At 39.2% G+C, this 22,173-nt stretch overlaps 1 protein-coding gene across 8 annotated transcripts in view; it reads left to right on the top strand.

Moving 5' to 3' along the window:
• The window catches only part of Tcf4 (transcription factor 4), a 351,429-nt gene that overhangs the window by 104,361 nt on the left and 224,895 nt on the right, over positions 1-22,173 (top strand). For all 8 annotated transcript variants that reach the window (XM_042675259.1, XM_042675272.1, XM_042675263.1 and 5 more), the window contains exon 4: positions 18,945-19,006. In XM_042675259.1, the coding sequence (XP_042531193.1) occupies positions 18,945-19,006 (62 nt within the window). The remainder of the gene's footprint in view (positions 1-18,944; positions 19,007-22,173) is intronic.

Raw genomic sequence — 22,173 nt, 5'->3', positions numbered from 1 at the left:
CCAGTAGCTTGCCTTGAGCACGTGGACCAACTCCTGAATTCCTCTAATGTATAAAATAGTAAGAGAAGATGAAATAGTGTGTGTTTGGAAAAATGGAACTAAATGGATATAGGATATTTATGATTGTCACTGTGGTGGTTCTGATTATTATCACTAGTAGTATTTGCTGGTCTTGGGGCTTGAACTCAGGGCCTGTGTGCTGTCCCTGCGCCTCTTGGTGCTCAAGGCTAGCACTCTACCAGTTGAGCCACAGTACCACTTCCAGCTTTTTCTGAGTAGGTTATTGAAGATGAGAGTCGCATGGACATTCTTGTCTGAGCTGGCTTTGAAGCATGCTTCTCAGATTTTTGCCTCCTAGGTAGCTAGGGCTGCAGACGTGAGCCATTGACACCTGGTAGTTCTGATTATTTTTGAAGCAAACTTTAAGTATAACAAGACTGTTGCTAATCAGTGGGAAGTCAATGAAAAGGATTAAAGAATGTTAAGTTGTAACTGCGATCCAAGTGACATGGACCGCCTAACCCAGGTTCTGAGTTGCTGTCATCTGATTGAAGAATGCAGTTATGCTGGGGAAAAGGGAATGATAATAGTTGCTTTATTCTCTGGCCTGAGAATATGGAGTAGGGTCTATATTCAAAGAGGCAAATATTTCCCTTTACCATCACCATATAAGAGGTCATATCTATCTAGGGATAACTCACATATAAAATCTGTTTTGTGACACTTTTTATTTATTTTCTGTTTATTTTATTGCTAGTACTGAGGATTGAACTCGGAGCCTGGCACTGTCCCTTAGCTTTTTTGCTCAAGGCTGGAGCTCTACTAACTTGAGCCACAGTTTCATTTCTGGCTTTTTGGTAGTTAATTAGAGTTGAGTCTCTTGATCATCTATTCCTGCTCATTTCAAACCTTGATCCTTAGATCTCAGCCTCTTAAGTAGCTGGGATTATAGGCATGAACCACCAGCATCTGTCTCTCTCTCTTTTTTTTTTCAAACCAGAAACTATTGAGCTTGAGATTTGTACATTAAGTTCATTTGGTTACATAGCTTGCAAACCTTGTACTGTATTTAGAATATTCTTCTGCATAATTCCCAGTGAATCTCAGTCTATACTTGCCTTATTTTGAAACGAGTAATTATTTAAGTTATGGAGACATATGTCTTATGTCAAGCTAATATTTATGGCCTGCTTGTGGTTTAATCTCTTTAGTTAATAGTGGACAGACAGGACATAAACTCATTATGGATTTCTGTCAAGCTAGGTCTAAATTGTTCTTTTCAAAGTTGCGGGAGTGTGGAATGTCAGGTAACTTTAAGGTTCTACTAGCATTTTCATTGTGTGCACAGCCCATTGGAGGAGCTGAAGAAACAACCATCTAATAACTCACATAACAACAATAATAACTCCTGGGATGCTTCCTCTGGGACTTATACCTTGTGCTGGGTGCCTTGGGCAGAGGGAGAGCAGTCTTTGCCCTCAGAAAGCATCTTGTTCAGTGGGACAGAGAGGACTTGCTTGATAATCCTGAAAATGCAAAGTTAACATCTCTGAAAGCCCCATTATGGAATAAGACCAGACACATGGGCAAGGAGAACATGGGATTACTCATCAGGGGGATAAGGAAAGCTAGTGTCTTTGAAGGTTGAAGTGAGAGAAGACAGGGCAAATAGGGAAGTGGAGAGGTGTGAATACATGGGAAAGTGTTCTATGGAAGAAATCTCCTGTTTAGATTGTACATCGGGAATGCCAGTGGTGTGCTTGAGCATTGGTCAGGGAGGTGACCACAAGTAGAGGAAAGAAAATGAAGGGGGTGGCGTGTGATATTACCGAGATGGATTTGAAGGCCACAATCAAGAAAGCTCTTCTTGCCATCAGGGTAATCCTGTCTGCCTTTCCACAGTTAATATGGGTGATCCAGGCCTAGGCAAATCCATATGTGGTAGTCCCTGGCTTTAGGGATTGATTGGTCCTCTGATGGTCCCAATCATGACAAATCTTAGCAGGCTTTTTTGTAGACTGACATCTGCCATTGGAAGTGATGGAGAAGCAAGTAGGTCCAGGAATCCTATGACCATGAAAGAAACCAGTTTTAGGATAAGATACACATGGAGAATCTTTGATGCTGCTAATATAGTGGCTCTATTGGACCTGTTTCCTTGGAAAGCTACCTTGTTCCTGTTACCTTCCTTGTTATTGTTGGGTGTCATTGCAGTAGCTTGAACTCAAAGCTTAGGCATTGGTCCCTGACTTCTTCTTTTTTTTTTTTTTTTTTTTTTGTTATTTATGTGGGGCTGGCTTGAACTCAGGGCTTTGACACTGTCCTGAGCTTTTTTGGAAGTTAATTGGAGATAAGGGTCTCATGGACTTTCCTGCTTGGGTTGGATTTGAACCATGATCCTTAGATCTCAGCTTCCTGAGTAGCTAGGATTACAAATGGTAGCACTGGTACCCCTCACCCATTGCCTTTTTTTTTTTAAATTGTAAAGGTGATGTACAGAGGGGTTACAGTTATGTAAGTCAGCTATTGGGTCTTTTGAACCGTGTCAGCCCTTTCTTCATTTTCTCCCAGTTTTGTTCTCTCCCGACCTCTCAGCCTAGGTTAAGTGTCCTCCTGGATCTCAGGCTACACAGGAATGCTGTTGAAGTTCCCTGGCTCTTCCCAAGGCCAGGCATGTGCACAAGCCTAAAACAAGGCATTGCCAGCAGTCATTACTGAACTAGTGGCAAAACCTCTTCGGAATCTAAGATGTGTCCCAGCTCTTCTTGTAGTTGGACTCAACTCCTAGACAGTCTTTAGTTAAGGCCAGGGCAGAACAGACTACTGTGGGGAGCATGAATATCTGAGGAATCACTGACTCAAGGAGAGTACACAGCTTATCCCAGTTGACAGGTACAGTCTATTTCCTGGATGCTTTAATGGATCATTCTTGAGCTGAGATACATATAAAATGTTGAATTGAGTATGTAGAGGTAAGGGTGGTAAAGATGGAATGTATATTGATTAAGAAGAGACAGATAAGTGTGCGTATGGGGGGGAGTGAAGAACAATGAGCGGTATATAGTATTGGATGGAAGACTATTTCAAGATAGATTTAAAAAGGACATGTCTGTGGTCCCATTAAAGTGGATTTGATACGTTGAGAAAACTCATCCATGTACCTGTCAATAAGCAGCTTGGTTGTTTGTGCAGGAAACACAAGCATTAGGATTTTTTATTTTATTTATTTCATTTTTTTGGACAGTCTTCCAATTATGAAGCTTGATTTTTTTTCCCCCTCCTCTCAATTGAGGATGATACAACCTATCTTGATAGTGGCTGTGAGCGTTAAAAAAGCAATTTACTAACAATGCTTATAATGGTGGTAAATATCTAAATAACCTGCTCTTCAAGGTGGGGAGGGGGATTGTCAACTTCTATAGTTCCCACCAGTGTTGGTTTTGAGTTGTCCGTGTGTTGTGGCATCAAACCTATAGTTGGGAAGATACATGTAATGCCAGTATAGTTTGCCAGGTTCTAATTTCCCTTCTTCCTTTTACATCAGATACATACTGGAAAAGTTGAGGACACTTTGTGATTACTGTATTTTTAAAGATACTTTACTCTTATGCAAAATCAATCCTTATTCTGTTTCTTCTACCACTAATTTGTTAAGGTTTGTTGGATGGCAGTGATATCTCTGTCATAGTTTGTACAGTTTTATTACTGAATCAATAGAAAGACAAGTGTTCTCTGAGAGATGCTTGAGGGAGGCCAAGAAACAGCCCTTTTTTTTCTATTGGATTCCTTTGAAATTAACATCACTCCATTCTCAATTGCAGTACCTCACAAAAGTCAGTTCTAGGGAGTGGACGATAGCTTAGTGGAGGTTAAAGGCCTGCGTTTGATGATCATTACTGGTCCCCTTGCCCCAGTAAATGTGAATTGCAGCATATATAATTCTTAATTTTTTCTCTAAAATTCTGCAACCTTTTTCTTTTCAAGCGATCACATTCTGTCTTTTTTTAATATGATCTTTTTCTTCTATTTTACCGAGAAAAGACCCTACTTTATGTCAATTCTAAGTAACAAATGCCAAAAATAAAAGCACTGATGGCACAAAATAGATGGTATCTCCTACCCTCCCCCACTTTCTGCCTTTCAGGTTCCATAGTGACATTATTTTTAACTTACATATAATTTTCATGATTGTTCTGGAGAGTGGAAATAGCCGTTCTCATTTAATGAATGAAAATACATACAATCTGAGACACCAAATAATTTCTCCCAAATTCTCCAGGTAGCAGTCGGTACAGCACACCACTTTGAGTAGCATTCACAAGGTAATGGTTTAAAGATGGGTAGTGAATGCATCGGGTTTATTTTCTTGAGACAGACTGAGCAGCCTGAGAACATTTGGTGCTCAGAGGGAGGAAGTGCTAAGAGGGGAAAACAAGTCTGAAAGGGAAAGAAGGATAGTTCAAAGACCAGTTTCCCCTGCTTCACAATTCTCACTGGTGCCAGCTCTAACTGCGTATGTTTGCTTTACTTGCAAGATAGAATCATCGCGCCAGAATTCAGGCAAGTCTGTTTTGGAGGATGCATTAGTCAGGGTATGTGAATTATTGGAATAAACAACCCCCAAACTTCAGTAGCTTAACTCTCTCCCTCTGGTGTTGCAGAGCAATGCTGATGACTCTTTCCTACCTGTGGTCTTTCTGGCCTTGGTTTTCCTAGTCCTTAGCTCTGCTGGTCCCTAGGACCTTATTGATTTGCTAGATTTTTAATAACAGGTTGATCAATGAAGGGAGAGAACAAAGATTATAGAGGATGCTTGGGGGGGGGGGGCAGGGCTGGAAAAGACAAGCATTACTTAGACTTTGGTTCTTTTGGCCAAATCTTAGCCATACACTTCCACCTGCTGTAAAGGAGGGAGGTAGACTTTTGTTGGTCAGGAGAATGGTGGATGGTTGAAAACATAGTCCATACTTTACTGCATAGTGTTACACCAGCAGCCTGAAAGTTTGGGAGCCACTAGTTTTCAGAGGGATTGGGTTTTTTCAGAGAAACTTTAGATGTGGCCCTTGCTCAGCCCCTGGGGACATTAGGTTTTGGGCTTACTGCTGGCTGGAGGGGCTGTTTTTTTGCCTTCGGTGAGGCAGAGCTGGTATTGTTTTGAGACACTGAATGAAGGACATTGGTCATGGAGATGAAACAGACTTACTAACTGGAAGTGGATAAAAAAGTTCTTTTGGATTATGGATTTCGGTGGGAAATTTACAGTGTTTCTAAGAATAAAAAGGAAAAAAAATAATGCAAGAAGGAAAAGGTACTGGAGCAGTGGATAGGAAGGAGATTATGGCCAGTCTCTTTTGGAAACCCTTTGTTACGGCTTATTTAATTAAACTTTATTTTAATGAAACCAATTTTAATGCAACCACTCCAGTGAATAACACAGATTTCTTCTATGTATATAATATTTAGCTTGCATAATTTTCACCTTAAGTGTTGTAACATTTTTCACTTGCAAAACTGATGATTACAGTTTAGGTCTCCTTCTGTCACCTAATTGTGGTCTGTCTTTGGTTTCAGAGCAAGGCTGAAAGTCCTGTAGCATACCTTGACTGAACAGGAGGACAGGAGGTTGGGGGGAATGTGGGACTTCTTATAACAAATTGCAGTTCATCCCATACAATGCAGAAGATTCATTGAATCTTTTTGTGATTTGCTTATATATTGTTTTGATCTTTTTCCCTTCCCTGTATTTACAAAGCTTGCAGTATTTCTTTTCTTTGGCTTTCTTATTTGTAATTGCAGATTTCTCAGTTTCTTTTGTGTACCACTTGCCTTCCCAAATTTGGCCTGACAGTTTTGCGTAGCTGAACGATTTATCGAGGACAGATCAACTGAAATGTGGCTCTACTTTAGTAAAGCAGAAGGAATGACATAAGGTTAGGTGACTGATGTGTGAGTTTTTGAATTTGATTTGGTTTTACATGGAAAGGTTGAAGCAATGATCCATGTATTCTAATAAAAATCATCAGTACAAATCAAATAAAATCTGGCTTAGTGGCTATTTTCCCACTGTATCACTCACGGCTAGTCTGTGCTGTTACACACCACATTTGGCAGGCATTGCTTTTCCCCACCAAAAAAATAAAATAAAATCTTATAGTCACGTTGCAATCTTTGCTCTGTTAGGAAGGCATCTTTTCTAATCAAACTTTTGCTAATCTCATCAGATGAATCATTCTTCTCTCCTTGACAGCTCAGGTTTCCCTGGCTTCTTTCCTTGCTTCTTGATTTCTTTCATGATGCCTGGTTATTGTCAGTCTTCAGGTCCCTGTGTCCATCTCCTTCAAACCAATGACATGTCTGCCATTCCTGCCATGTGAGACATGCAACATAGCCTCTCAGCTCGCTCTGACTGTGAGACATTACTGACCAGACGGGCAAAAGGCAGGAGGTGTCTGAGTGTAAGGAAGATGGAATGAAATGTATTTTACCCCTTCTCATGAAGTTCGTGTATTCAGCTCTGAAGAATGTCACTCGATGCTCTCCAGTTGGTTTTAGTTCCTACCCCAAAGCCAACCTGGTATAGACACAGTGCCCAGTGTGTGCTCCCTACTTGAGTTGAGTGTATGTTTTAAAACCCTTGACAGGGAAAGTACAGGCAGCGGCTTGGTTTGGAGGAAGCCCTGAGCCATTTTTGTCATCATAGTCCCGGGGCTCTCTGTGACATGGATGCCACATTTGTGCCGTGGTGAGGTGTAAGGTGTTTGGGGTCCCCAAAAGGGGATGAGCACTGTTCTCACTGCTGACAATCATTTAAATTCATGTCACCAGACATGGAAATACTATCATTATTCCATTGTCTGACTCTCCCTTTTTAACAAGTGTTCCAGTGAACTCTATCCAGTCTTTGGTTGCTTGTTGGAAGACGTTATGGATTGTGCAGGAAAGGAATAATGTAAGTCTCAGGGCAAATGATCTAAGGATATCTTCCATTGGCCCGCCTGTGCCCTCCCTCCCCGCCTCCCTTCCTCCCTTCTCTCTCTCTTTTTTTGTATTCCTTTAGAAAATGATTTTAGAGAGCTCATATTTAACCTCTAACTTCCCTTGATCTCAGTTTCATACTTTAAATGATTCCAGATGTATCATTTTAATTAAAATGCATTTAGAGAGTAAAAATAAAATGTAGAAAGAAGGCAACATAATAAAAAAATGATTACATTATTGTGAGGTAAAATGTGAAATCCTTAAATCATCAGACTCTTGGATTGGATGTACCAATTAACACAACGAATGGGTCCATCTCTTTTAGACACAATTGTTCCTTAGTATTAAGACACCATTAGGAACTGTGCGGCAGTGGCTCATACTTGTAATCGTAGCTACTCAGGAGGCTAAGATCTGAGGATCACAGTTCAAAGCCAACCCAGGCAGAAAAAACTCTATGAGACTCTTTAGTTAACCACTCAACACTGGAAGTGGAGCTGCGGCTCAAAGTGGTAGAATGCTAATCTTGAGCAAAAGTGTTCAGGGACAGCACCCAGGCCTGGAGTTCAAGCTCCACAACTGACAAAAAAAAAAAAAGGAACATTAGGAAATTCAAGTGTGTTTATTGTACATGTATGCTGATTTCTCACATATACACATACTACACACATGCATGGCAAATCTCTGCTTATGTTTGCCCAGGATTTGGGTAATAGGAATTATGAGGAAAATTTCCTAAGCCTTCATAAGTCAAAGTTGAAATCCCTTAGTACTGTTCAGTTTATAAAACGATAAGGCTTTATTCAGAGTATTACAGGGACCATTTCTCCGTTGCATTGCTTACAAGTTAACTTGCTCCATACCACCTATTATGGAAAGGCTTTACTGCATGGCAGACTTCCTCCTAATCTTTTCTATGGTCCAGCATTGCTCCTCATCTCCTTAGCTATTTGATTGAATGTGTGGATATATTTATTACAGCTGTCAACCCCACTTCTAGTAACATGGTAGCTGTTTCTCATTTTCAATTTTCTCAGTTTTTGAAGGCAGCACTACAGTTTTCTGCTGTCCTCTGTGGATGTCACTGGGCCTGTTGGCTGAAAGGCGTCTCTCCGTATTGGTGTGTAGAATGTGGGGAGAGGAGACAACACAGCCAGTTAGGATAGCGTGGCTCCAAGTGGATCACTCTTCTGTGTGATTTGCACATTGCATTGAATTCACAAGTAGACTGCTCAGTCTTGGCTGAATGCCAGGTTAATAAGATACTTTGTTTAACATACTCTGTTTTCTGTGTTCCCCACCCTGACCTAGGTTGCAAGGCTACCACTAATGACTGTCCCTTAAAATGTTTCTAGAGTATAAATAAACAATTGAGTATTTCTTATCAATTCCAGTAGGCCAGCAGTGTCTGTACTTCCATGGATGTGAGACTTTGGATCACAGAAGGATAGTGAAGCTAGCTGGTAAACTGGTGGTGGTCAGGAATCAGGATGAAGACAGTGAGCGGGTGGAGGGCATTTTCACTTTTGTATTTTGTATTTTCATTGTTTTCAGTGAGCACATAATTAAAGATTAGTTTCAGTGCTCTCAAAGAACTTCTCCATGGATTGTTGATGAGTTAAACTATACCCAGGAGAATTTGCATGGCATTCTGACTAGGCAACAAATATGAGAGAGAGAAAGAGACGGACCTACCTCCTGCCATGAGGCTTTGGTGTGATATCCTGGAAGGAAGCAATTCACGCCCACTGGAACAGGAATGATGACAAAGCGTAAAATGAGGAACATTCCATGGAAGAACTTGTCTGTATTCCTCCAGAATGTCCTTATCACAAATAGAAGGACTGAGGAACTATTATTGAATAAAATAAGTCACAGTGACAGGACAAATACACTACTATGATCTGGGCGGGATCTTTTACCAAAATGTCTCAAATTAAGGATTAGATAGGTGCATCAGAGATTAATTTCCTGATGCTGATGACTGCACTGCTTTCGTTCTTTGGAATTTCACATAGTAAATGTAACTGATTCCATGTACTTGCAGATAGTTCAATAGAACACATTAGGTAAACTACATGGTAGTTAAAACCTTTTAAAATAAAAAAAATAGAGAAACATAGGATATTATGGTATTTATAGTTTATCTTTTCTTGATTAGTTTTCAGGTAGGGCCAAAGTATGTGGTATTTAGTGGGATTCATTAGGGCATTCTGATGGTCAGCCAGCAGTTGGGAATCACTACTTTATAAATTACTCTTTCCCACAGAGTAGATAGAATCATTTTGAGATTAGTCAGATGCCGCAAATGGAATAAGAGGAACTCCTTCAAAATGTGAATGAATGAGTAAAAAATTGTTCTTGTTTAGTTTGGGAACTTTGAACAAGGTAGAAGGTTGTCCAACTCTTGTCCAGTTTTGGCCTGGTCAAAGCATATCAACGAGACTGCTCTGAATATGCCACAAACATTGAATGTTTTACTCCTCATAATTCTGGTGAACAAAGATGTACTATGATTAACTGTCAGACTGTAAATGGAGGGAAACTATGTATTATTGAGTGCAAGGAGTAAAATAAAAACAGCTCCCCAACCCCCCCATCCAAGCCATTATGATTTCATATTTTTAAAGTATTTCAAATTTATTTTTCACCAACTGCTTCCCTTTAGATATGTATGGAAGTAGATTCATCGAACTGTAAACAGTTTATACATTTTTACAGTTCTCCCTTGTCTGTGTTTGATACCTATTTGCCTCTTTTTAATTGTAACCAAGATAAAGAATTAGTAGTTTAAAACAGTAGGAACTGCCTGATCTGCTGTGATCAAGGAATTAGATAATCTGGGTTGTTTGCTTAAGGGTTGTGTGTCTTGAGACTTTTATAGGGCAGTATTAAAGCACTGAGCCTTCTTATTATGCCAATACCCAGAAGATTGCTTTAATGAGAAGTAAAGGGCCTTTTTCCAATTACAAGGGAATAACTGTATTAAGTTCCTGTGTTATGTCAACCTGCTTTGATTTGATTACTGGGAAAGAAATGGATTTATCTGTCACTGTTACTTAATTAAGCCTTCTCATTGATGTTTTGCAGAGTAATATAGTGTGGTTTGCACATTTGAGCCTAAATACAGAGAAAATTGGCCTAAAACTAAGACACGACCCCCAAAGAGAACATGGGTGATTGATTGGCTGTCATTGCCAGGTCATAGGATGTGGCCAGTGGTCAACAGGTGGAAGGATGAAAAGGATGAAATAGAAGTCTTCTGGGAGAAGCTATGCTAAGCCAAGGTGACTGTGTAGAAAACTGGAGTTCAGAATATCTCATACTGTTGGCTTCTCCACTGTCAGTGAGGCATCCTATGAAATAGGGAGTAAAGAGAGAGGAGATTGGAAGACATTGGTTAAAAGTATAACAGGGAAAGAATAGAAGAAAAACTGAAACAGAATGCCATTGGGGAGAACCTACAACCTAGATCTTCACTCATGTCACCCTGGCAATAGAGAGGTCTACTGGGGAAATGAGGAAAAGACAAAAACAGTCGTATGCTTCATCTTGACCTTTCCTACTGCAATGTATTTAGTACATTATTAACCAAATATGCATTTTCAATATTTCTATTTCTTAATGATTTCACAACATCAAAATTACATGTGATTTGAAAAATACACTAATTCAGTCTACAAATCTTCAGAGTTAGGTGTCCTGTTCCTATAGAAATGAAAACAATGCTAACTTCATTTCTGTTTAAAAGGGTTTTGTTTCCTAAAGTGTTTGCCTCTTATTCCTCACACTCAGTTGTGTGTATTTGTAATCATATCTTTAATATATCCTAAGCACTGAGATGAAAACTTGTCCAGTTTAACAGTGCCTTTAATTTGTGTTCGTTGAAGCTTATCTGTGTGATGTTGAAGTTAGATGGACCATCTGCCTTCCCCCACTCTTACCTTTTTTTTTTTTTTTTTTTTTTTAAAGGACGAAACAAAAAACTGGGGCTTGAACTCAAGGTCTGGGTTCTGTCCCTGAGATTTGTGCTCAAGGCTAGCACTCTACCACTTTGAGCCACAGCTCTGCCTCCAGCTTGTTGTGATTAATTCTCATGGACTTTCTTGCCTAGGCTGACTTTGAACTATGATGTAAATCTCAGCCTCCTGAGTAGTTAAGGTTACATCTTTATCTGTGGTGACTTACTTCAAGTTGATAGTGTTAACTGATTTGGAATATTTAGTCTTCAAGAATATTATCTTACTAAGAATGATTCTTACGAATGACCTTTTGACTTGTCAAGTTTCAGGAAGTCAAAGCGGACCCATTTGACTCAGAGTAATACTTCTGCTCTTAGAAAGTAATACTTCTTGCTCTTAGAATGCTTGGCTGCTACAATAAGGAAGAAGGTTGTGGAACTAGGTTGTCCCAGCTGTTTTGTTGTTCTTATTGTTCTTGTTGTTGGTTTGTTTTCTTGCAGTGTTGGAATCCAACAAAGGCCTCGAACATTGGAGGCAAGTGCTCTACCACTGAGCTCCCTTCATCTCTAGCTCTAGCCTCAAACCTTTGAAAATGTTTACAAATAACATAGTGCCTATCATTGACAACTCCAAATTATAGGGATTGATATTCAGTAACAACTTCAATGTTACATTTGTTTGAATTTCTGAATTGACCTGTTCCTGTTGAGTTTTCAAAATGATCTGTGTTTCCAAATAAGGATCATTGCTGACATATCTATAGCATAACAGCTGTGTACTTCTTTTTGTTACTTGAGTATTAACTGAATTTCATGCTACATAAAAACGTTTTCTCTGTTTATTTTTTAATACTGCACAATAGAATTAATGCTGTTTTAAAATATTTAAAATTAATACTTATTTGGAAAAGCAGTTTAGTTTGAACTTCAGGAAAATAATACTTTTATTTTTGTTTAAAGATACATTAATGTATGTTAATAAAAGCTAACACATTACCGTTATTACCCTTGAAACAATTTTTCTCTGCTGTCTGGTCCCCTGAGATATCCAGTTTACCTTTGGGTGTGTGCGTGCACACACACACACACTTCTGTCTCTCCTTTTATCCTATCCCTTTCTCTCTCTTTCTTCTCTCCCACTTTATCTTTCTCTCATTTTCAGAGTCAGATTTATTTGAGGTAGAAATCCATTAGCTCTGAGTAAGCCAGAACCAACATCAGTGATCTGAATGTGTAAAGGTCAGGTCTCCATCCTTTGTGTTTGCCACATCTTCAAATGAGTATGGAAAGGATGATCACCTTACTTTTGCCTTTTGCTTAGTCTGATTTGGGATGTGCTGGAGTTTCTTGTCAGTGCTCAGATCACTCACCATGAAGCATCATCTCTTGTTTCTAGTAAAAACATAACTGAACAAGATCATGGTTGTGTAGGCATGATCTATCAATAGAGACTTGAGCTTCTCAACTCTCTTCCCATGCCTGTACTAGTACTCAAATTTGACTTCAGATTACTCTACTTAGAGCTCTTCTTCTACTTGGTGCTAATGAAAATGTGCACATCCTTAACACATGCTTTGCTGATGAAATATTTTGAACTCTAAATTCATCTGGCACTGATGGAGAGCATATGCCATCTCAGTTTGTGTAGAGGGCCCAGCCAAGGGTTCTTCCTGGACTAGGAAATTTGTAGGAACCACAGATGTACCCAGTCTGGGAGGCTCCGTAATGGTGTGGAGGATATTTAATAGTGTCTGTTGTGGCAGGGAGGAAGATCCGAGACGGTGTAGACTCCAACATGTCTCAGAATAATTATCTTTTCCTGGAAGAACTTACTATCCTCAGTCCAGAATGCTTACTATATATGTAGATGTTTTTCTTTAGGAAATCAGCCTATCTTCACAGTAGCAGGAATTTGTAGACGGGTAGGGTGATACAGAATGCCACTGGGTTGTTTCTGTGACTTCAGGATGTTGGTTATCAGGCGTATTTTAGGCTCAAAGTATGGGAAGGACTGAATCACATCTCTGCCTCTCACCAGCACAGTCTATATAATATTCATATTCAGTCTTAATCTGATATTGGTTGGCCAGTATAGATTCCCACCACCTTGCCTCCACAGCACAATGGTTTAAAAAGAAGGAATATTCTAATGCTGAGCTAAGTCACTGAACAAATCTACTGCTTACTGAAATTCTGTGATTTCATAGAGAAATTCCACTTGTGTATAAACTTTTTGTGTTTCTAAGATCATCACTAATCTGTTTAGCAGAACTAGGAATCCTAAAAAAGTAAGTTTTCCTAAAATAAATCATTCTTTTTAGATATGTCAGGGGTTTAAATAGCTCAATAGGTGAGACTATTGACAGATTTAGGTAGTTAAGGCATGGTTTGTTTACTTTGGGATGCGACCAGTTATTCTAGGCCATTTACTGTAACAACTCTTTTAAGGATGCCAATACCACTCTCCCTTTATCTTCTCTTCAGTACCCTCTTGGGTGGCTCTCCAGCCTTAACTTCTGTTCCCTTTGACCCCAGGGGCCCCATGATGTTTCTAGGTTGGCAGATGTCCTCTGGGCAAAAATCTCCTTTCCTCCTCCCTGGATTCCAGCCTTCACTTTGATTTTGGCTTGATGATTCCTTTCCTATCTTGTCAGCTCATTAGTATTTTAAAGAAGTAAAAAAAAAAAATGTTATCCATCATTTTTAGTTTTCTGTGGGAGAGTTGTCCAAATATACTAGCCTGTCCTATTTCCAAGAATGGAAATCAAACTCGCTTATTTCATAGTTCACAAAAAGAAGTTCAGAGAGGCCAAGGAACTGGGGAAGACAAAATCCTGTCCAGTTCTAGCGCTCTACCTCATCTCCCAATCCGGGTTTTCTCAGTGTTGGCCACCCTGTCTGAGCCTTTCTACTTTATTCTGGAGATTTGAGTAATGAATGTGGATGAAAAAATCCATAGAAATTAAGAATTATATCTTTATATCCTTGCTCTAAATAGAGTCTTTGGTCCTAGTTTTGCCCAAATTAACTTTTATATTTTGGCACTGAGATGCTAGGCATTTCAGGAGAAGAGAGCCGTCATGCAGAACTAATCAACTAAAACAAGAATTGTGGACTGTCATGTTGCCTTTCAGAGCACCTGTCAATCCTTTGAAAGTTAAGCCTGGCCTAGTTGGGATAAAATAAGAAATTAAGAAAAAAACTCTTCTGAACAATTGAGTCCATAATTTGGGTCCACTAGTTGCCTCTTTCCTTTTGCCTTGGGTATTGTCAACACCAGAGTTGGAGAGGGAGAATTGGATATCCAGACAGCCTTTTCCCAGGCAGATTTTCATTTGTTGCTGTATTATACTGCCTGTTTATTTTTCAGACTCATCATTCAGATGTAAATACTTCCTACGTTGTGCTGTTTTAATTCAATAAGGAACCAATGAGCTTCTCTCCCTGGTTCTGTACCATTCAGGGTAGTGAGAAGTACTTACGAATCAAGCATGTTTCTTTCTTCTGAAGTGTGTGTATCACATGGCATGGAATAAATATGTGGTTACATAGCTGCATGCATAGGTGCCCATATATTATTTGTAGAGGGAATCCTCTGTATACAATGAACTATAATATTGACCCAGCCCCACAGACTTTATCAGTGTGTCTTTGATTGATATTGTGAAAAGTTTCATCATATTTGGTCTGGTGTTGGACTCCATAGACATTTTTTTTCCATTTAGTTTAATACCAGGATTAGTTATGTTTCTCCTGAATAATTTGTGTGTGTTTATCTGATAGTCATTGTCAATCTTCTTTTACTCTTTGGTAAGCTTACATAATAGCTTCAAAGTGTGAATGCCCTTTAGCAAATATCCAGTTCACCATAGTGTGCAATTTGATAAATTCACCTTACCTCTGACTGAGTTGTTTTAGTCATGCATTTTTGTAACCCTTTCCCTTCAATTTTTAGTTTATGCATTTCATTTGTATGATTCTTTAATCTCTTTTAGGAATGACTGGATCCAAAGTCTAAAATGAATACCTCCAGAATCGACAAGAGTGGTGGCCATTTTAGTTCACTGTAGAGAGATAGGACATTTTTGTCAGAGAGTTGTATGTAGGGGATGGGGGTGGACAGCACTCTCTGGATCCAGGATCCACCAGCATCTGAGTTTTGTTTCATGTCTGCCGTTAATTGACACATTGGGCAAGTTCTCACTCCATCTCAGTTTTCTTTTCTTTCTTTCTTTCTTTTTTTTTTTTTGACTATATATACAAATCTTCTTTATTAGATTTGTTTTCTTTTCTTTTTTTTATTATTGTGAAAATACCATACAGAGAGGTTACTATTACATGGGCGAGGTAATGAGTACATTGCTTATCAAGCATTGTTGCTCCTCCTTTGTTCCTTTTTCTTTACGTATGTAAAACTGTGGTTCTATTATGGCATCTAAGCTTCTTAACAAGGTATCTGGTATGTATCTAGGCTCACTAAATGTGAGCCACCATTGTTTTTCAGGAGGAGAATAATTAATGCAGAGAGAATGGTAGTAACAAAAGTATGGTAGTATTTAAGAGTAGTACTCAGTGTTGAGAAGGGAGTAAAGGATGGCCAAGGGCAGGTCAAGTAAGAGAAGATTGATGTGTATACTGAATGCTGTTAAAATGGGCAGTCCAAAGTAGGATTTTCATACAAGTCATGAGATGTGCCATTGGATATCGGCATGACTTGTTCTGTGTGTCTACCTGTGTAGTCTTGTGGCTTTGAAACTCCTGTGTGAATGAGAACTACCTGGAGATCTTGTGAAAAACACAGTTTTCTTGCCCTCAACCCTGAAGTTTCAAACTTAGTAGATCTGAGATGGGGCAGTCAAGAATTTATTGTATATACCACAGAATTAATGATAAGTAAGGGAAGAAAGGTGGATTGAAGGGTGGGAATATTGAAGTGGGCGACATTGACTGTATTCATAAACTACTTTGTTATATGGTACCTCCTTCCTACAACAACTTAAAGATAATACATTTATTTTTAAGAAGTTGATTTTGAAATGAGCACACTTTATGATTAGATATAAGCATGTGCACTTTGATATGATATGCAGGCTAGTCTGACAAAGCTTAAGGGAGGGAAGATGGAAACAATTGACTGAAAATTAACATGTTTACCTTTCATTATGGATTACCATTATCCAGCCTATGGCTTTGTCTCTTCTTGCTATTGACAAATGAACAGCAGGCACATAGTTGTTTTTTTTTTAATCCAAGAAGAAATATGCTGAGAATTTATGCAGCAGTTCTATTTATTGGGTCTAGTAGAGGTGGTGATTTTTCCTTATTCTCTAGATCTAGCAGGAAGCCAAGGGGGGAGGGGAAAGAGTCTTTTCAAAAGAGAGCAGTAAATGGGAGGAAGCAGAAAGGAAGGCACAACCACATGAGGTCAGGAAATGAGGACGTTGGAAATGGGAAAAGAGCAGTCAGATCTGATTGGTTGGGAATCTATTTGTGAAGGAACCCAGCCAGTATTTAACCTGTTTTGAAAAAGGCTCGACTTCCAGCATTTTTAATTAGTGGATTGCTCGCTTTTGAAATTGCCCAGTTGGGAATACTCAAGTTTTGATGTGTTTTATCTCCCTGCTAATTAGCAGGCTGCCTGGTTGACCATCATTTTTCCTTTATTCAGTGGACAGAAGATGTATAGAAAGGTCTCTTGAAACATTGCAGCTAAGTCTGAGTTCAAATGTACAAGGCACTGTATTTACAAAGAGTTCTTACTAAATTATAAATTGAATTCTAGTACATAGTTTCCTTTAATAGCATTCTTTTTTGTTTTATGTAACTAATAGATTGTCTTTTTGTGGGGGCATTGTTAGTAACGTTGACAGCAGAGTTGGGCAGGACCATTTTTGGTTATGGCGGTTTTTCTTTGCCTTTGTGTAGGGTATGTTACAGCATGTCTGATCCATTTTCCCTAGCTACCAGTCCCCCCTCCCAACTGGGGACACTTGGGGGGCAAGATTCCCCCAAGTAGACTTCCACTGGTCTGGTAAAATAAGTTCCTGTATCTCTAGGTCTTTATCTACCTTATGTGTTTAAAGATCTTTTGAATTTGGAGAGGTAAAATGAATACAAACAATATGAAGTCTTTAGAGTTAAATCTTGTGCTTTATTAATAATGTTTTGGCTTAACTTAATCTCAAATTAATTCAAGCTGGCTGTAATAGATGAAAAGGAAGATACCTTGTTCCAAAAGTTGGAAAACATTCAGTGATAGAAGGATTTGACCATGCACTTGTTTTACAAAACTCAGGAGAATGAGAATTCTGTATATTTTTCAGTTGAGCATATACAGGACAGGCTAGCATGTTGGGTTGTTAAACAGCAGATCTGGGGAAAGTTTAACACTTTTTTCCCCAGGGTTGACATAGTCCCCAGAGCTTTTTCTTTATGTGCCTTAAAGCTCACAGTGCGCTGATCCTAAGTGTCCACAGGGGACAGCTGTCTACAGTAATGTTCTCTACTAAAGCACCAACCACAAGGAACTGAGAGTTAAGCGAGAGGAAGGGGGAGATAGAGGTGGGGGCAGGAAGGAGAAGAAAGGGAGTGAGGATAGGATGTAAGAGGAAAGAGGAAGGAAAGAGCAGAGGAGGGGAAAGGAGTCAGGGGAGAGAAGGGAAATGATGGAAGAGGGGAGGAGAAAAGAGGGTGAGGAAACCAGCATACACACAAAGTTAATGGCAGTTAATCACTGTTGCCATTTCATTTCTTAATATATTCTATAACATCATGTACTCCACTGCACCCCGAAATAAATCAATTAATTATACTATAATTACTTCTGCTGATAATAAAATCACAGTAATAGAAGGAATGACAGTAGACCATTAAGAGAATAAACAATATCACCGAAATGTTCGGAAACAATAAATGGGATTCTGTCTCCTGGATGGGAGTTTCACACCCTCCTCCAACTCTGTCGGAATCCTTGTGATGGCCGTCTGTTATCAACCGTGATTGAAATAATGAAACAGGGAAACTTTTTCCTGCTTACAATGAACATTTCATTTGAAACCTCACAGCCATTCCTAAATCTAGGGGGACTGATCTCGAAAACACTGTGATGTTTTAGGCAGGAAGTGTACTAACTTCCCTGTTCTGTCCCTCTCCTGGCTGTTTCTGTGTGCAGTTGTGTTGGGACATTTCTTCACATGGTCAGCATTAGAACTGTCTGGAGAAGAGTTTAGTGAATTTCAAGTTTCTCTTGTGCTGCTGATCCAAACAAAATACTGCTTTGTAATTTAATAGCATCTCATTGCTATCTCAAGTCTTATTTATATCCCAAAGTCAAGACTTTGGATTTAGGTCCAGTGCTATGTGTAGTATAAAACAAAATTTAAAAGAAAGTTTCAATCTAGAAACCTTAAATAAATAAACAATAACAACAAAAAAAAAAAACCAAGCAAGCAAACAATAATTCCAGTACTCCTGAAGTGTGGTAGTAGAAGTAGATTACTCAGTATTTTTGTGTTTTGTTTTGTTTTATATTTTCTATTGCCTAGGTCTGGTCCAGTGTGGTCTATCTTGTCTAGGGAGAGAACTTCCCAAGAGCCTGATGACAAAGAGGTTGAATGAATTAGGTTGCATAGTCACCTCAGTTCAACTTGTCTTTTGAATTATGATTGTTAGTGCATTTTGAAGTTTGTTTTGTCCAGAAGATTTTAATAAAACTTTAAGTGCGGTTTTATGTCAACGAAACTAGAGTCTATCAGGCCGTGTGAAGGATGGAAGTAATTTTTATGTGCATACCTCTGGTTCCTGAGGGTCCAGTTCATTTCTGCTGTGAATTTAAATGAGTTAATTTAAGTAGATGGGTCAGAAGCCACTATCATCATGGTAGCCTCGTGCCTGGTTCTTAATTAAAGGCAACAGGAGATTAATTTGAAACATTAATTTAAAACTGCAAATACAAAAAGAAAGAATGATTGCAAGAGAGCCTAAAGAATTTTTCTCTTTTCCCTAGATGTAGAAGACAGAAGTAGCTCAGGGTCCTGGGGGAACGGAGGACACCCAAGCCCATCCAGGGTAAGTATATCTAATCTGGTCCCCTGAAACCAGACATTCTACATATGTAAATTGACAAAGTAAGAGCAGGTTTCTCACCTACACCTGCATAGACATGCACATACACATACATGCACACGTGTGTGTGCACACACAACTTGAACATACACATACACATATGCATACTAAATTGAAGGAAAATTCTCTGGAGTTCTCTTTTCTTCTCTTGTTGGAGATATTTACTGAATTTACACCTGTTCCATTTGTGCTAACTTGATGAAAAGTCCTTTATTAAAATTTGGCTTTTACTTTTGCCCCCCTTACTGACAGAAAGTTATTCTTTGTATATAGAACAACTTAAAAAAAAGGAATACCATCATTTTTTTGTCATCTCTTGGTGTGATTAGACTGTGGATTCATCCTGAAAATCCTATTTGGGATTCTAGCCTATCAGTCATAATTTAGGTTGATTTCACTTTGTATTGATGCTGTTTTTCCACCAGTAGGGTTGTTGGTAACTAGTTGGATTTATTTGTATTTGGTTTCAAGTTTTGCTATTCTTTTTCACCACTCACCGCCTTTATTTGTTCCCTTGAACAAATGGGAGAGATTTTAGAATGAGTTCATGGGCTTGAGACTGGACTTTGTGGGATTTTGTGTGCTTGTGATCTTGGGTATGTCATTTTCACCTCTTTGTTTCTCATTTTCCCAGTTTGTACAGTGAAATAACAGAAGTGAAACATCTGTTTCACTGATTTCCTAGGCCTTCTAAAACCACAGATGATGCACATAGCATGCCCCATATTGAAAGTAAACTTGGTACATGTGGTAAGGCAAACATCTCGCCTCCTCCATCTGGCTCTCTGGTGGGGAGGACGAAGCTTTACTGCAATGGGTTGTATTGGATTAGAGTTGGAGGAGGTCTCAATTTTGGCAGTAGAGGCAGGGGAGGTCATCAAGCTGTCAAAATGAGGACATTTTAGCAGGCCACAGTTATCTGTTTCCACCTGTCTTTGGCATTGTGAGCCTCACAGAGTCTAGCAGGATCTCTAAGCTTACTGGGAACTTTGTTGAGCCTTATACCAGCTGTCGAGCTTGACATTCTAATGCATTATATGGATGGGCTGAGGAAATCTTTCCTCCTCCTCACGTTACAGTCTGCACTTGCAGAAATAAATCCATTCCCCTTGACAGCGAGTGGAGGTGACGGAGCTGCGCTCTATTGTCTAGTTCATTCAGACTTACTTTGTTTCTTTTTCTCACGTACTGTACGTAATTGAGCCTACCACCATCTCCATTGAATCAAATACAAATCGAAAGAAGAAATGAAAAATAGGTAAATTTCAAATAATTATTATACTTACAATTGGGCTTTTGCAAGTAGAGCCATTTAGAGTCTTCTTGATTTAGTTTTAACTTTAGTTTGCACGTGGGAACAGTTTGTGAATGGAAGCATCAGGAGGGCGGAGGTGAAGGGAGAAAGTGAAGTGGGCGAATATGATTGAAGTACTTCACTGATGAATTACTTCCTGTATGAAATAGAACAATGAAACTTTAAAAACATTGTTAAAAGGAGAGGGGAGAATGGAGGAGATCCAAAAGAATAGTAGAGGAGTGGAATTTGACCAGCATATATGTATGTATGAAATTAACACAGTGCAACTCTGTTGTACACTAATGAAGAACATTAAAGATTTTTCACATAAAATAAAAAAAAATTATAAAGATGGGAACAAACTTTAGCTTTCATTAGCAGACAACCCTTCTTCCTAATAAATATGCTGGTGAATAGTTTCGAATCAGGGAATTATCGTTTTTATTTTCCAAACCCAGGGAGTTGACACGAGATGGGCACTGGTGGACTAGTCCCTAGACCCCTGCCAACTCCCCGTCCTATCGTTAAGTGATGGTTTTGTTTCCTACTTGTAGCACTGTACTGAGGCTTAAATTAGGTAATATATAGTAAGTTGCTAAAGCACTGGGATAAGGATGCACACCCAATAGTAATTTGTATTGTGCAGTACCCAGTGTGGAGTGAGTGAGGGAAAACCCACCATATGGATTTAAAATGGGGCATCTTTTTACATGGCAGCATCCAGCAGAACTAGATTATAGCATCAGCTAGGTTCATTTTTGTGAATGAGGGGAGTGAAAACAGGGTTGTTTGTGCTGAGGGTGCCAGTCCTTCTGCAGCAAGGTGATGGCGTCTTTACATTCTTCACACAGTACCCATCTTCGGTGGTGTGGGCCGATCCTGCCCTTTGGCTAACATGGCAACTGATACCTCTGAATGGATCTGGCATAGACTTTATGGGCGGTTCAGCCAGCTGAGCAATCCTTCCCCCCTCACCTTCTCCTTTCTGGTCTCCTTACGCACTTCAGCAAAGCGAGATTTGAATCATGTCATACCAACAATTTTAACCCTTTATTATAGGTTATCAAATTTCTCCATGGAAATTAAGTGACTAGTGAGAAAAACAATAACATTGTTTGAATTTTAAGTTTCCATGAAAACCAAGAGATAATTAGAATAATAGCAAAATGTTTCTCTAAAATCTGTCCACTTTAAAGCCATTTTTTAAAGAGGAGGAAAGGTAGCATATTTGTCCTGCTTTAGAAATACTAATGTATGCTGAAGCTTTGACGTGCATTCATAGCTACATCTAATGTTCTTCATAGTTTTAATTAATTGTGTTAATTACTAATGCAATGAGCCAGTTCTCTTACAATTGCAATAGTAACTGTAATAGAGTGTCAAGACTTCAACATCACATAACCTAATATTGTATGTAAATAGTTATATCTTTGTCTTCACAAAGCAAATGATGCCAGGCCACTTAAGGATTCCTTCCTTCCTTCCTTCCTTCCTTCCTTCCTTCCTTCCTTCCTTCCTTCCTTCCTTCCTTCCTTCCTTCCTTCCTTCCTTCCTTCCTTCCTTCCTTCCTTCCTTCCTTCCTTCCTTCCTTCCTCCCTTCCTTCCGTCCGTCCGTCCATCCCTTGTTGTGGGGCTTAAACTCTGGGTCTGGGTGCTAGCCCTCAGCTCTTCAGCTCAAGGCTAGTGCTGTACCACATGAGCCACAGCGCCACTTCTGGTTTTTTGGTGGTTTAGTGGAGATAAAAGTCTCAAGAACTTTTCTGCCCAGGCTGGCTTTGAACTGCAATCCTCAGATCTCTGTGTCCTGAGTAGC

The sequence above is a fragment of the Dipodomys spectabilis genome, unplaced genomic scaffold, assembly GCF_019054845.1.
Source record: "Dipodomys spectabilis isolate Male_0828 unplaced genomic scaffold, ASM1905484v1 ptg000024l, whole genome shotgun sequence".
Taxonomy (NCBI): Eukaryota; Metazoa; Chordata; class Mammalia; order Rodentia; family Heteromyidae; genus Dipodomys; species Dipodomys spectabilis.
This window is presented reverse-complemented; position numbering and strand designations above follow the sequence as displayed.